The sequence below is a fragment of the Hemiscyllium ocellatum genome, chromosome 8 (assembly GCF_020745735.1).
Source record: "Hemiscyllium ocellatum isolate sHemOce1 chromosome 8, sHemOce1.pat.X.cur, whole genome shotgun sequence".
NCBI classification, from domain to species: Eukaryota; Metazoa; Chordata; class Chondrichthyes; order Orectolobiformes; family Hemiscylliidae; genus Hemiscyllium; species Hemiscyllium ocellatum.
The window spans coordinates 26,942,365-26,958,317 of NC_083408.1; the positions used below are offsets into that span (position 1 = coordinate 26,942,365).

At 43.2% G+C, this 15,953-nt stretch overlaps 2 protein-coding genes across 2 annotated transcripts in view; both read right to left on the minus strand.

Moving 5' to 3' along the window:
* heatr4 (HEAT repeat containing 4) overlaps window positions 1–1,009 on the minus strand; it is a 70,769-nt gene extending 69,760 nt beyond the window's left edge. Inside the window, exon 1 of the mRNA XM_060828643.1 lies at window positions 924–1,009. The gene's annotated coding sequence lies outside the window, so the exon portion shown is untranslated. The remainder of the gene's footprint in view (window positions 1–923) is intronic.
* Window positions 1,010–9,913: 8,904 nt separating this feature from the next.
* Window positions 9,914–15,953, minus strand: part of rtf1 (RTF1 homolog, Paf1/RNA polymerase II complex component) — a 61,196-nt gene continuing 55,156 nt past the window's right edge. The window contains exons 15-18 of the mRNA XM_060828722.1: window positions 14,950–15,027; window positions 13,950–14,048; window positions 12,986–13,106; window positions 9,914–11,644 (exon numbers count right to left, since the gene is read on the minus strand). Coding sequence (XP_060684705.1) covers window positions 11,538–11,644; window positions 12,986–13,106; window positions 13,950–14,048; window positions 14,950–15,027 — 405 coding nt within the window. The 3' untranslated portion in view covers window positions 9,914–11,537. The remainder of the gene's footprint in view (window positions 11,645–12,985; window positions 13,107–13,949; window positions 14,049–14,949; window positions 15,028–15,953) is intronic.

Sequence of the window (15,953 nt, forward strand, 5' to 3'; positions counted from 1 at the left end):
AGCAAGGAACGCGATAGGTGGATAAAGGTGATAGATTGGAATGGATAGGTGGGAAGGAGGATGAACAGGTAGGACAAGTTGGCAGGTTGGAGGGTTGGATCTGGGATGAGGTGGGCGGGGGAAAAGGAGATGAAAAAACTGGTGAAATTGACATTAATGCCACGTGGTTGGAGGGTCCCATGGCAGAAGATGAGGTGTTCTTCCTCCAGTTGTCAGGTAGTTAGGGTTTGGCAACGGAGGCAGCCTAGGACTTGCACAGTGGGAAGGGGAGTTGAAGTGTTCGGCTCCAGGGCAGTGGAGTTGTTGAGTGCTCGTGTCCCAGAGATCTTCTCTGAACCATTCCACAAGTTGACGTCCTGTCTCCCCAGTGTAGAGGGGACCACATCGGAAGCAATGGACACAGTAGGTGGTGTTTGGATGTGCAGTAAAATCTCTGCTGGATGTAGACTTGGAATGGAGGCAGATTTACACTTTAGGAAGCATGTTAAGGCTGAAGAGCGTAGACATGTGAGTGAATGCAATTTGTGTCGAGACTGGAGCAGTTGGGATTGTCTAAGAGCAGAGATGATTGAGATTGATCATGAAATGAATTTGACTGAGCAAATAGATTACTGTTTCAGTGACAAGAATGGCTGTAAACTAACTGGTTTTTGAAGAACTTGGGGCAAAGTGAAGAACAAATTAAAAAGTAAATTATTGGAAACTGGAAAACACTGTTTTAAAAAGAGAGTGGTGAAAGCAAATTTGAGAATAACTTTCAAACTTGAAAGGAGAAAGAAATCACATGATTATGAGAGTGTCGAGAATAGCACTTTAGAAGTGCACACATGTAGATGCCCTCCTCCTCGAGGAAGTCTGCCTGACCTCCCCCGACCCCCACCAGACTTTCCCCCTTTAGTCCTGTGTTCCCCCACCCTGCTCACCTGTTCTCCCACCAGCCCGCGGTTACCCGCCGTCATGACCCGAACTGAGCTCTGGCGCCGCGCACACACACCAGGCCGCAGCGTTCCCATGGCAACGGCACCGGCCGCGCGCTGAGCTCATTAAACACAGGACGGACATGCAATACTGACTGTGTCCATTATACACAAGACTTGCATTGCCGACCCGTCCCCATTAAACAGCGGTGCATGCGTTACCATTAGACAGCGGGGTGTTCATCACTGTCCCCATTAAACAGTGCATGTATTTTTGTTTGTCTCCATTAGAGTGCGGCATGCACCACTGTCCTCATTAAACAGGGCAGCATGCATTACTGACTGTCCCCATTACATAGTAGGGCATTCATCACTATCTCTAATAAATAGCACTATGTCTCCATTAACCAACAGGCATGCATTACTGATTGTCACTAACCAGCAGGACATTCTCCACTGTGAAACTGCACACGAGGCCCAGGTGAACAGAGTGATACCTTCAAGGCCTCACTGGTGAAGTGCGACATTCCCATTTACACCCAGGAATCACCAACCCACAACTGTTCAAAGTGGAGGAGGTACATTCAGGAAGGCATCGGACATCTATACTGGACATTGGGGAATAAAATGGTAGCTGAAAAATGTGCTGCTGCCTGACCTGCTGCACTTTTCCAGCAACACATTTTTCAGCTCTGATCTCCTGCATCTGCAGTCCTCACTTTCTCCTAGTTAAATAAAATGGTAGCCAAGCAAAAACAGCAATATGAGCACACTATCACACCATGGCCTAAACACCCCTTCCTGTGACCACCACCTGCCCCAAGTGTAATCGCGTCTGCGGTAGCCATATCAGACTGTATAGCCATCTACAGACTCACCCTGAGTGTGGAAAAGAGTCCTCCTCATCTGCGAGGGACTGCCCATGATGTTCACCACTGTATTAATCACTGTCTCCATTACACAGTGGGGTAATTGTCCCCATTATACAGAAGGGTCCCTATTACATTGCATGGCATTAATCACAGTCTCCATTAAACAGCACAGTATTGATCACTGTCTCCATTAAACAGCATGGTATTGATCACTCTCTCCATTACACAGTGGGGCATTCACCACTGTCCCCAATAAACAGCAGAGAATTTTTTTTCCATTATTCATTTGTGGGATGTGGGCATCACTGGCTACCACATTTATTGTACATCCCCATTAAACAACAACTCTCTATTGTCTTTTACTGTTGACCACATTGGTAAATAACTCAATTGTACCACATTGTCTCATGTCCCCATTAAACAACTTGTAGTATTGACAGCTATTCACCATTTTTTCTACTGTCCTCTGTTAAAACTTTGACAGGAGGAATCAAACTGCAGCACCCTATCATACCATGGCCACTTGCAGTCATCATTAATATTAATATTTTGATGTTACCAAAACATTGATTTTGTTTCCTTTTATTCTGTTGTTCAGAATAACAAGACTTTCATCAGGCTTCTTTCATAAACTTAAAATAAATCAATTTATTATACAAAACCCTTTAAAACAAGCAGTAAACATCTAAATTACAATCCAGAATTAGAACTATATCCCTTTTAATCCCACTCAAAAAAAACACGCACACAAAACACAACAAAGAGGTGAAACTTTGAAATCTGCATAAGCAGCAAAGCATCCTTATTGGTCAATAATCTGAAAAACAAAGGATAAAAATTGGTGGATTCTCACATCCACTCCAGGTTACTTGCTGTTAAAATCTAATTGACTGACAGTCATAGAACAATGGAAGATCTTTCAATCAAGGCTTCGGGTCACATGTCACTGGAGAAGGTCATAGTTCAACTTTTCAGGGGTTACAAGATAATTAAATTATTGAGAGGAAAATCCCTATCAAGTACTTCAACCAAGTGAGGCAGAGAGATTTCAGTCATACTTCTGCTTTACGTTGCTTGCTTCTTCTTAGGCCCCTAGGTTTGTGAAACAAAAAAAGATCAGGATTGGTTGATAACAATCAACACACTGTTCCCTGCCAGGTTTACCAGCAAATAAGGGTCATAAACCTTTACATTATCTGTACTCAAAGTTTTGCCTTGTTATCTTTTTTCCCCCAAAGCCTTTGACTATGTAATCAGCAAGTGGATCATAGCCCATATTAAACTGTTGACCTAATTTCATAGGATCCATAATGGGTTCCCTTCAAACTCTTGGTAAAAACCCTTCTCAATCATGGGAGTCTCTAAACACTTTTCATTATCTTACAAGTCTCCATATACTACATATAGATATGCATTGCGAACATCCCATTAAACAACATTATATGTCAGTCATGTAACCAGTGTCCCATTTGGCAACATTTTTTTAGCCACTGCCGCTATTAGGCAGCATGGTACTATCAACAATCTTTTACCACTGTCCCCATTAGACAAGGTGGTATTGATATTATTGAGTCTTTTATCACTGTTCCAATGAGACTTTATATCATTGACAATCTTTTACCATCATCAGCACAGGCAATTCCACTCTCAACCACCAACCCCACTGATTGAGACAGTCTGGAGACCCACTTGTGTGAACTGCAAATGAGGCATTCCAGGGCTGTGCCGGTCTTTGCATCGGCTAACCCAATACATTCATCTTGAAAACAGGTTTTGTACCAGGAGGCTATGGATGTTGAAGACTAAGGTAAACAGACGCTTCTGCCTGGCAGAGAATCAAGTCATTTCGGGAGATGGCAGGAAAGCAAACACATACTAGATTAGGTACAGTCACTCTGAATGGTGGGACAGGTTCAATGGAATTTATGGGGGGGGGGGGGGGGGGCATAAATTGACTTTAACTTGTCAGCAGCGCAGGAGCAAACAAGTGTAAGGTGGTAGAAATCACTTCTCAGAGAGATCACTCGAAGTATAGCAGCAGTTTACGCTGGTTTGAGAGAATTTGGAAAACCCTAAGTTGGTTACACAGTCCAAGGTTAATCCTCATTGAACTGCCATTTTGAGCATTCAAATGTTTCTAGGTATGTCTCCCCCGTGCTGCAAATGTGGACGCATTAAAAGCAGTCAGCAAGATCACATGGGGCTCCTGATCCCATTCATCAACATCTACACTCCCTTTGTAAGTTAAAATTCTTCCCAGTCACAGAATGCTGAGGAATGCCACTAGCCACCAGGGTAAGGGAGTTAAGAGATTAACATCAGTGAAAGTCCAGCTAGAAATACAACACTGAGGGAGGAAAAAGTTTTTTTACAATCCCCTACAGTATGGAAATTGGCCCTTCGATCCAACAAGTCCACTCTGACCATCCGAAGAGTAACCCAATCAGACCCATTCCCCTACTCTATATTCCCCTGACTAATGCACCTAACACTATGTGCAATTCACCTGACCAGCATATCTTTGGACTGTGGGAGGAAACCCACACAGACACTGGGAAAATATGCAAACTCCACACAGACAGTCAACCAATGCAGGAATTGAACCCAAGTCCCTGGTGCTGTGAGGCAGCAGTGCTAACCATTGAGCTACCATGCAGCCCAAAATTTGAATATACACCTTTGATGCATTCAGCCACATTTAACCATTACTTGCTTAACCATACTTGGTATTTTTCTCCCTTCTACCACACTTCTTTCACTTCATGTTCAAGGTGTACATCATGAAAAGGATCATGCAGACACACTGGCATTAACCAGGTAAAAACAAGGGCTGCAGATGCTGGAAACCAGATTCTAGATTGGAGTGGTGCTGGAAAAGCTTTTGCCCTCTAGTGCCCTCGGATGAAGGGCTTTTGCCCGAAATGTCGATTTTCCTGCTCCTCGGATGCTGTCTGAACTGCTGTGCTTTTCCAGCACCACTCTAATCTAGACACTGGCATTAACGGCCAAGTGCCAGATTTGACTGGGCCACAAGACATTACTAGGTTCTTCATTTATCTGTGGAAGCCACTCACCATTTCAGAATCATCCTGGAAGACTTAAAGAAATTCTTGCCATTTCTTATCTCCTACCAATCAGTCTCCTGTCCCTTCCACACTCATTATGCATTGAAGGACTCATGGATTTGTCATTAAGACTGAGACTATCCAAGCAGCTGCCTCTACCACCACCCTCCGTTCCCCTGAGCCAAGTTCATCCATCCAAACTTAAGCGTCTCCCTACTCCATAGTACTTTCTCTAACTCGGGTTTAGCTTGACTATGGGACTCCCATTCCTAATCAGCTGATAACACAATTCAACTCCTTGCCTGCTCCCTACATTAGCTGGTATCAACTTTTCCCTCAAATACTGATCCCCTCTTGAAAACAAAATCTTAACTCCTCCATCTTTGCACACTGCCACCAAATCTCCATCACTCTTCAAAAGCCTTGAACGTGTTGTTTCTCCCAAATCCATTCTCAGCTTTCCTAAGTTTGAGCACCTTTTTCCAGTCTTCCACCTTGCCACACTACAAAGATGGCAATCAAAGTCAATAATTTACATTCTGTGACTGCAATTACTTCTTCACTACCTATGCATATCTCCAACCACCCTTTGCCATCTGGTGTATGGGACTATTCTCACCTAGTTCCATCCTTATCCAGGTCATCGCACTGGAATAGCCATCAGTAGCTTCTCATTCCACTCCTACACCATTACTTTCAGTGTCAACAGCCCTAATGTTAATATCATGCCAACTGGTGCCCATACCTTCAGTACTTAGGCACTAAACTCTGAATATCATCCCCAAACCCCTCTGATTCTTTGATTTAACTCCTTAAAACATCTCTCCATTCCTGGTATCAGCTTAATGAACTCTCTCTAGACTGCCTCCAATACCAGTATATCGTTTCATAGATAAGAGGCCCAAACTATTCAGAGTATTGCAATCGTGGGCTGACTAATGTCTTGCATGGTTTTAACAAGACCTCCCTACTTTCATACTTCATGCCCTTTGACATGTAGATCAACAACTCACTTCACTATAATCCACTGAACATTGATAATAGCTCTTTGTGATTTATGAACACACACTCCCAAATTCCTCTGTTCAACAGATGTCATCTTTCCTCTATTTAAATAATATTCAGCTCCTCGATTCTTCCTGCCAAAGTGCACAATCTCACGCTCTTCTCCATTTTATTCCAAGAAATTTTATTCCAAGTCTCAGGTACATAAATCTTTGAAATCTGCGTCACAGGTAAACGGGGTTGTTTAGATGACATTTAGCACACTTGCCTTCATTGCTCAGACCTTTGAGCATAGGAGTTGGGATGTCATGTTGAGGTTGCACAGGACGTTAGTGAGTCCTCTTCCAAAGTATTATGTGCAGTTCTGATCAGCCTTTATTTGAAGTATATTATTAAACTGAGAGGATTCAGAATAGATTTACCAAGATGCTATCAGGAATGGAGGGCTTGAGTTAGAAGGAGGGGCTGGGACTTTTTTTTCACTGGAGCATAGGAGGTTGAGGTACTTTATCTATACACCTCATTTTATAAACTTCTGTTAAAGTGAAAATCAAAGGTCATTTCCCCAAGGTAATGAATTTCAAGACTTAAGGGACATATTTTTAGAAAGAGAGGAGAAAGGTTTATAAAGAACGTAAGGGGCAACCTTTTTTTTTAAAACACAGAATGGTTAGTGTGTGTAACGAACCGCCAGAGGAAGTGCTGGATGCAGGTAGATGATGTTTGGAATGTAGAAGACAGGTGGATAGGTACATGAATAGGAAAGGTTTGGGTGGATATGGAGAAAGTGAGGACTGCAGATGCTGGAGATTAGAGGACAGAATGTGGTGCTGGAAAAGCACAGCAGGTCAGGCAGCATCCGAGGAGCAAGAGAGTGGACATTTCGAGCATAAGTCCTTCATCAGGAATGGATGGATATGGGCCAAGTGCAGGCAGGTGGAACTAGTTTGGGAATAGGGTCAGCGTGAACTATTTGGATCATAAGGTCTCTTTCCATGCTCTATGACTATCTGCCAAGTTTTGTCCACTCATTATCTATTTCTCACTGCAGACCTGACATCATCTTCACTATTTTTTGTGTCATCCACTACTTTGGCTGTCCTGATCCAAATTTGGCCCCACTACTGATCTTTGTAATTATAGGTTGCCATCCTGAAATGTATCATTACTCATTTGATTTGATTCATCGTAGTCACATATACCTAAGTACAGTGGAAAACCTTTGTTTTATTTACCGCTAATGGAGTCAGGTGTTACTAGGGGACATAGCTTTAAATTAAGGGGTGGTAGGTATAGGACAGATGTTAGGGGTAGATTCTTCACACAGCGGGTTGAGAGTTCATGGAATGCCCTGCCCGTATCAGTGGTGAACTCTCCTTCTTTATGGTCATTTAAGCGGGCATTGGATAGGCATTTGGAAGTTATTGGGCTAGTATAGGTTAGGTAGGATTCGGTCGGCGCAACATCGAGGGCCGAAGGGCCTGTACTGCGCTGTATCCTTCTATGTTCTATGTTCTATAAGGAGTACAGGCAGATCATAGCAAACAAAGAAATACAGATCATAGGATGCTTAGAGCCAGGCGTACAAGGTTATGGCAGCACCAGAGATGCACAAAGCAAGGTCAACATTATTTGAAATTAGAGAAGTGCATTCAGCAGTCCAAGAATGGCAGGGAAGAAGCTGTTCTTGAACCTGGTGGTGCATGTTCAAGCTTCTGAATCTTCTGCCTGACAGCCTCTGCCTACTAAACCTTTTAATCAATGCTGATATTCTACCTCCAACATCATGGGCTCTTATTCAAGTAGTCTAATGTGTGGTACCTTATCAAACATCTTCTAAAAATCCAAACATATTACAATTACTGCTTCCCCTTTATCTATCCTGCTTGTTACCTCCTTTAAAAGAGTTCTAATAAATTTGTCAAGCATGATTTTTCCTTTAAGCCATGCTGACTCTACCTGACCATATAATGACTTTCTAGATAGTATTACATCCTTTATAATAGACACAGACATTTTCCCAATAAGACAGTTAACCTGTTTTTGTCATTTTTTTTTAAATAAAGGTATTACATGGGTAGTTTTCCATTTCTCTAGAACTTTTCCAGAATATAAGGATTCCTGGAGGATTATTACCAGTACATCCACTGTCTCTGCAGCTACTTCCTTTAATATTCTGGAATGGATCTCATCAGGTTGGGGACTAATTGGTCTTTAGCCCCATTAGTTTCCTTCGCACCATTTCTCTCCAGATAATTATGCGTTATTTCCTTTCCTCTCCTTTTAACCTTGATTTTTAAATAATTTTGGAATATTTTAGTGTCTTCTACTGCAAAGGTTGATGCAAAGTATTTATTCAACTGCTCTGACACTTCCTGGTTCTCCATTATTATTTCCCTTGCCTTGTTCGCCAAGGGGTCTATGTTTGCTTTGGCTTCTCTCTTCCCTTTTACATATTTAAAGAAACTCTGACTGCATGTCTTTGTTATGGCATGAAAGTGTACCTTCAAAGTTTGTCTTCTTCAGTGTTATTTTTTGGTTGCCTTTTGTTGATTTTTAAGATGTTTGCCAAGTCTTTCAAGAACTTTCTCAGGCTTACCACCAAAGTTGGCCACGTTATAGGTTTTTTTTCAACTCAATACTGTCCTTAACTTCCCTGATTAACCATGGCTGGCTTATGGTCTTCCTAGGATCCTTTGTTGGGAGTCATGAACCATTTTCTTAAACGTCTACCACCATTCCGCTTCGCTCCTTTCCCAACCCACTGTCAGTCAGTTCTGGCCTCATTCACAGAATCCCTACAATGCAGAAAGAGGCCATTCAGTCCATCCAAAGAGCTTCCCACCAGATCCACATACCCCCAACCCACATGGTTTCTTTTAATACCACAGCTAACTCACCTAATCTGCACACAATGCAGCAATGTTTTAGCATGGTCAATCCAACTGACCTGCACATCTTTGAACTGTGGAAGGAAACCAGAGCAACCAGAGAAAACCCACATCGGCACAAGGAGAATGTGCAAAGTCCACACAGACAGTCACCCAAGGGTGGAAACAAACCCAGATCCCTGATGCAGTCAGGTAACAGTGCTAACCACTTAGCCACCATGCTACCATTCCTGTGTGACTACCCTTAAGCTTATTTGACTGAACCATGACAGAGAACAGTTGGCATAAATGGTCAGTGTACGTTTGCAAATCAAGATGTAATTCTATTTATGATGGTGCATAATGGTTTTGGTATTTATGGTGGTCTCTCTGGGCCAATAATGCTTAAATTTAAAAACTACCATAGAAGCTTGAAATTCTAAATCCATTGTAAAAGAAACATGGAATTAAAAATGTTTCTATTTGTAAAGATTAGATTACTTAGTGTGGAAACAGGCCCTTTGGCCCAACAAGACCACACCAACCCACCGAAGCGCAACCCACCCATACCTTTACCCCTTCACCTAACACTATGGGCAATTTAGCCTGGCCAATTCACCTAACTGGCACACTTTTGGACTGTGGGAGGAAACCAGAGCACCCGGAGGAAACCCACGCAGACACGGGGAGAATGTGCAAACTCCACACAGTCAGTCGCCTGAGTCGGGAATTGAACCCGGGTCTCTGGCGCTGTGAGGCAGCAGCGCTGATCACTGTGCCACCCACGGTGTAAAGTGAACATGAAGCTGTCAGATTGTAAAAACCCAACTGGTTTAGCAACAATCGCTTGGGGAAGGAAGCCTGATTTCGCTGATAAATGATTTCAGTCTCACAAAAGTGGCCGAAGCTCAAGTACCCAACTTAAGCGGCCCAGAAAGCCACTAAACTGCCGCAAAAAAAAACAGATACTAGTCGTTTGAGATGGCGCACCACTTCATGTGGGAAACCAGGAATGGGCAGTAACTATCCTCACCCACACCCCCAAATACAACAGGGGGAAAAAGTATATTTATTTGAGGATTCATGACACAAAGTTCATTGATAACTTTTTTCTTAAAAAAGTGCACACATTTTCTATGAAGACTTAAATTAGAACTGAACAGAGACTGGATTAAAAATGCCCAGACGATGGATTAGCACTTTATTAACAACACTACCATGTAGTGGCAGGAATACAGTACTACAAGAGTACATTGTTTTCGGTTCCATATATCTTCCTGTTTGTAAATCGACTCGGAGCACATTCACAAAATAACTGCCCTGCCAACATCTGATGCGACATGTTCCACCCTTGACTGAAATTACTGCCCAGTACAGGGTATATTTTGCTGGGTTAATCTGGGAACGCCTGTGGCCTACCATGAACCCCACCCCCCCCTGCTCCCCCCCATTCAAAACTCAAACTAAGTCAATGATTTAACCAGTGCCTGGGCTGCTGGGCTGGGCAGGGCAGACACAGGTCAATGTAGCTCCAGTCTCTTGGGATTTAAACACGAACAAGAGGACATTCGCTGCAGAATAAAACACAAAAAACTCTGATGGAAACATACAGTAGCTACCTTGAAGGAGGAAAGAGAATAATAATTCAGGCAGGCCTTGACCATGCTTGTGCCAGCTGAACCACTCACCTGGGTTTCTCTTTTAGACGATGAAAGATCAAACCACACATTTCAAGTTTTCTGCTCCCCAGGTATTGCTTGTATTACCTTTTGTTCAGAATAACGGCTTGATGCAAATGAAAACCTGCTCTGATTTAATCAGGTGCAAGGTTCAACTCTCAGGGGTGCCTTAATTACAGGGGAGATATTTACAGATCTCAAGCGATTCCCTACTAACAAAGCCCTGGGCCTAGCAACAGATTCCAGTTCACTGAGCTACTGTTGCAGGGATCGAGCAGGAAAGTGCTCACAGGCAAAGTGAGCTCAAGTGATGGCATCACTGCCCGAGATCAGACAGAGGAGACGAAGGCTACCAATACTTCAATGACAAGCAGGGCCCAGGGCTGGCTTGACGTAGTCTCCTCCACAGTTGGCTCTGACTGCTGTGAAACCAATGGATGAGCTAAAGTAGGGAGACCTCTGAAAGGAAACTGCCAAGCAGTTTTATTTTGGGGGGAGGGGGGAGGGGGTGGGTTTACTTGGCGGATATCAGACACAAACTGGGAGGAAAACAATTACTTACCATCATTTACAGTAGCCAATAGGCCACATGCACTAAAACAACCTAGCAGCCAGAACAGATGTGGCGGGGTGGTGCTCTGTATCCAGCTGATCACAAATCCAGCCGGCCACCAGATGGTTTTCTGCTAGGCACTTAAACTACTGTGTACATGTACAAAACTCAGCTGTAGAAAAAGAAAAGGTTTCCTGTATACAAGATGTTCTAGTAGGAGAACACTGCTTCAAACAGAGCTCGCCAAATGCACAAATCAAACTATCCCCTCAGGCAAACTATAGTCTCAATCCCTGTTAAGATTTTTTTAAAAAAAGACTGTAGACTACTGAGTGGGATCACTTTGCAGCCAAGCACTAAAGAATGACAGAAAGCAGCACTCAACTTACTTTTACTAAATGAAAGAAAAATAAAAATCACCAAGGAGTTTGGTTTTTTTTATACAATGACCGTCCTGCCTGAACAGAGAGTCGGGCAGCCGGGCTCAGTCTTTCAAAGTCCGCTTGCTGCACTCATCTGCTGCCAGTAAGACACATACAAAGAAATGCAGCAGCAGCAGTAGCCGTCTTGACATGCTCAAATCAGTCCCCGGCGTTTCTTGTAGTCCTCCAGGTTTAGGGATCGCCTTGGGGTTCCATCTTTGACGGACGGAGTCTTCGAGCTCACTGACAACGACTTGGATTCTACACCAATGTAAAGAGACGACAGTTATTGAACTGCAAATAGTATTTACTTAATTTTAACCCAGTAAACACACCCTGCCCCTACTTCCACCCACCAGTCCCCACAAGCAGGGGACAGCTGATCAAACATTTGGTCAAAGAGGTAAATTGTAAGGAGTGTCTTAGGGAAAGAGTGAGAGGTAGACAGGTTTAGGAAGAGATTTCCAAAGCCGGGGATCCAAGTAGCCAAACATGGAACCATAAACAGCAGCAACACTCGGGCAGCATGGTGGCTCAGTGGTCAGCACTGCCGCCTCACAACATCCGGAACCTGGGTTCAATTCCTGTGTGGACAGTGCACATTGTGCGCGTGGGTTTCCTCCAGATGCTCTGGTTTCCTCCCACAGTCCAAAGATGTCCAGGTTAGGTAAATTAGCCCTGTTAATTTGCCCATAATTTTCAGGGATGTATAGAAAAGGTGCATTAGTTCAGGATAAATATATAGAGTAATAGGTTAGGAGAATAGGTCTGGGTAGGTTACTCTTCAGAGGGTCAGTGTGGACTTGTTGGGCCAATGGCATGTTTCCACATTGTAGGGATTCTATGAATACAAGAGGCACAGAAACCTCAGTGTTCTAGATCTCATAAGTGATACAATGACAGGGAGAAGTAAAGTTATTAAAGGGTCTGAAGTAAGGAGCAGAATGTTAAGATTTGGCATTAGCAGAAAGGGAGCTTTTGTAGGTCAGTGAGCACAGGATGGGTGAATGGAATTTAAGGCATTAAACCAAGCAAACCTGAAGTTGTGAGAATTTTATGCTCATTCAGGGGTAGATGCTGAGAAATGGGATACTAGCCACTGCAAGGGCTCTCTCATTCATTATATCTAGCCTGGATTACAAATACAGCAAAGCTGCCTCTGCACAATTCCCATAAAATCAAACCACAACCATCAAATATCCACAGATCCAGTCCACCATGGTTAGGAAAGCTCTGCTACACTGTCCCATTCAGCATTTTAAAAGGAGGTGGTTATTCATTCTTGCCTCCTTGCCTATCCAGGATACTTCTGTCAAGTCATCAGTGGTAAATATCAGAGGGGATTACATTCCATTCTAGTTCCTTGAGCTCTTTATCTACAAAAGCAATCCTGAGGAAATGCTGTACTGTTGGCGGTACTGTGTTGCAGACTGGCCACTAAGGTGACGTTGGAACATCCCATACAGTACAATAAACTGCAATGAGTTTGAAACAAGAGACAGAGAGGCCATTCAGTTTGGATTGGAGATATTTTCATTTGAACATTTAGAAATAGGTTAAAACTGACCCCATGCAACAGATAAATTTTTCACAGAGGCTCACCTGCATTGGGTACTTGCAGATCGATCTTGATGTCGAAGTCATGCGCTTTGAAAAGGTCCTCAGAAAGGTCGGAGTTTGATTTATTATTACTGTCCTCTTTCTTACTGCTTCCCTGATCCTGCTGTAGGAACACACATCAGTTATAAATATAGCATTTGAGACATAAGAAAATGTTTGAGATCTATTAGTGCACTTCTGTTATATACAATGCTGAGAGATTGATTCCTGTGATTAACCAACAATCTATGAATTTCAAACTGATTGGGATATGTGGTGGAGAAACCCAAGTGAAGTGTTTCAGGAACCACACTGCTGAATTCAGCTGTTCCTTAGGTATTAACTCTTACCCTGTCATGTTTCAAATTACTCATACTGAAACTCAAAATATGCCATCAAAACTGCTTCTCTGGATCTCTGTTCTCCCTACCCTCCTCTTAAAGTTATGCACCCTCCTGGCTACACAGTGTGCAAGACAGCGACAACAGAAGTATTCTCAAAGAGCCAGCAGTTTCAGGAGAGGAGAATATTGAAGAAAGAAAAGTATTTTCTTGCAATAAGCAAATTTTTGGGGGAGACAACATATCGCTGTAACAATTGATAAATGATCGACCAAAGGGACTTGGTGTTCTTGGGAGACTAACACACCGCTTACAAAATAGGTGCTGGAGAAACCAAAAAACTGAAGGTAGAATAAAGAAATAAAAAATAATGGAGGGGGTAGATGCAGGACATGAAATATTGGCAGATCAGCCATGATCGCACTGAACAATGGAGCAGCTACTTGTGCTCCATTTTCCCACGCTACAGGCCCTAAGAATTGTCCAACAACAAATAATCCCCAATAACAGCACTAGCTAGCTACAAAGTCAGAAGATTCCCATCACAAGGAGGATCAAAAGAACTGTCTCCCAAATGATACGCCCCAGAGGATGATTTGATATTCACCATTTCTTTTCATTCTTACCGGTTTGTTTAATTCCAATGGCAGCTCTGTCTGGGACCCAGATCCGTACTTGGCATTCAGATGTGCAATGATTGCAGCCTGGACTGCAGGATCTCGGGACTAAGGAAACAAAAGCAGCATTGTGAACCTTTGTCATCACAGGGTCTGCCTAGCACACTCTGCCCGGAGAATGCCTCCTCACATACCCGCCCAGCACTGCTTCAATGAAATTGGCACGGTGTCTCAGTGGTTAGCACTGCTGCCTCACAGCACCAGGGTCCCAGTTCAATTCCAGCCTTGGGCAACTGTCTGTGTGGAGTTTGCACATTCTCCCTGTGTCTGCGTGGGTTTCCTCCCACAGTCCAAAGATGTGCAGGTTAGGTGAATTGGTCATGCTAAATTGCCCATTGTGCTAGGTGCATTAGTCAGAGGGAAATGGGTCTGGGTGCGTTACTCTTCAGAGGGTCAGTGTGGGCTGGTTGGGCCAAAGGGCCTGTTTCCGCACTGTAGAGAATCTAATCTAAACATTAATTCTGCTTTCTCTCCACAGATGATACTGCTGAGTTTCTCCAGCATTCTTTTGTTTACTTGCAAGAAATCTGGAACAAAAGCTAAGTAACAGTGACTGTAAACCACCTGGACTGTTGTTAAAGCCTATCTTACATACTTTAGGGAAGGAAAGCCGCCACTTACCAGGTCTGACTTATGTGGCGCCAGACCCACTTTTAACTGCCTTCTGAAATGGTCCAGTTGTATTCAAGATGACAATATAAGGGTAATATAATTATAATACCACTATAAGGGTAATTATGGATCGTAATAAATGCTGGCCTGTACTATTCACTCATGAACAAATAAGAAATAAACCTCCCTGCTCAGGCAGCATTGTGAATCCTTCCTAATCAGACAGCTTTCAAGTTGTCATTGATGTCATTAAACCTCAAAGCTCAAATAGCATTGTAGAACCACACTGAAAGCACTGCATATCATGACCACTGACAATGTTGCAAAAAGACCTTACATTGGAGACGATGGTTGGTTGACATTGGCGCCTGGTGAAGGGGTCCATTTGTTTAGTTCTCTCGTTCTGGACCTCAGCCTGCACAGAAGGAGAATTACAATTAAAATAAGTTCTGCAGTCCTATAATTCAACAGTTACCACATGTCAGAAGCAATCTGCATAACACGACCTCCAAGAATGGGTTGCTCTGTGACAAACATTGAGTCACTTGTGCATCAAAAACAACTCTGTACCTCAGCAAGGCTGATGGAAGAATGGTCAGTGGAAGCAAGCAGTGAATTACTTAGGCAAAGTGCTCTAATAGAGACAACTGCAGCTCAGCCCCTTCCCGTGCCGTATTTCTCTCAATCTACTGCTGCTTACATTCCTCACTGTGCGCACGCGCACACACAGGTTCCTGGTACTCCAACATCTCCAATTTAGAACAGAGATCCACATTGCAAAACCTTACCACAGCCTCAGCCATTCTTTCTCCAACCACCCCCACTTCCCCAGCCCTTCAATGTCCTATTCTCCCTAAATCAGGAGCAACTATATCATGATAATATTATTGAACTAACAATCCAGATGCCATCACTAATACTTTGGAGATGAGTGTTCAAATTCTACCACAGCAGCTGGATTAAAGTATTAGTCTTAGCAATCGTGTCCATGAAATAACCCATCTAGCTCATTAATACCCTTAAAAGGGAGGAACTTGGCCACATCTAATCTGGTCTAGATGCAATTCCAGACCCACAACGTGGCATATTCTTAACTACCTTCCACAACAGTCCGGCAAGCTACTCAGATGTATAAAAACACTACAGAAAAGTCTAATATAACCAAGTGACTGCCAAGGATCTAGGTACAATAAGCAGCAGACACACCCAAACCACTCAGTCCTTCTCATTCAGGTGACTGCACCACAATTAGGAGAGCAGCACCAGAGTGGTGAATATTCAACCCAAGAGTCATACACATGGAATCATTACCACTCAAAACATCACCAATTGCACCATCAC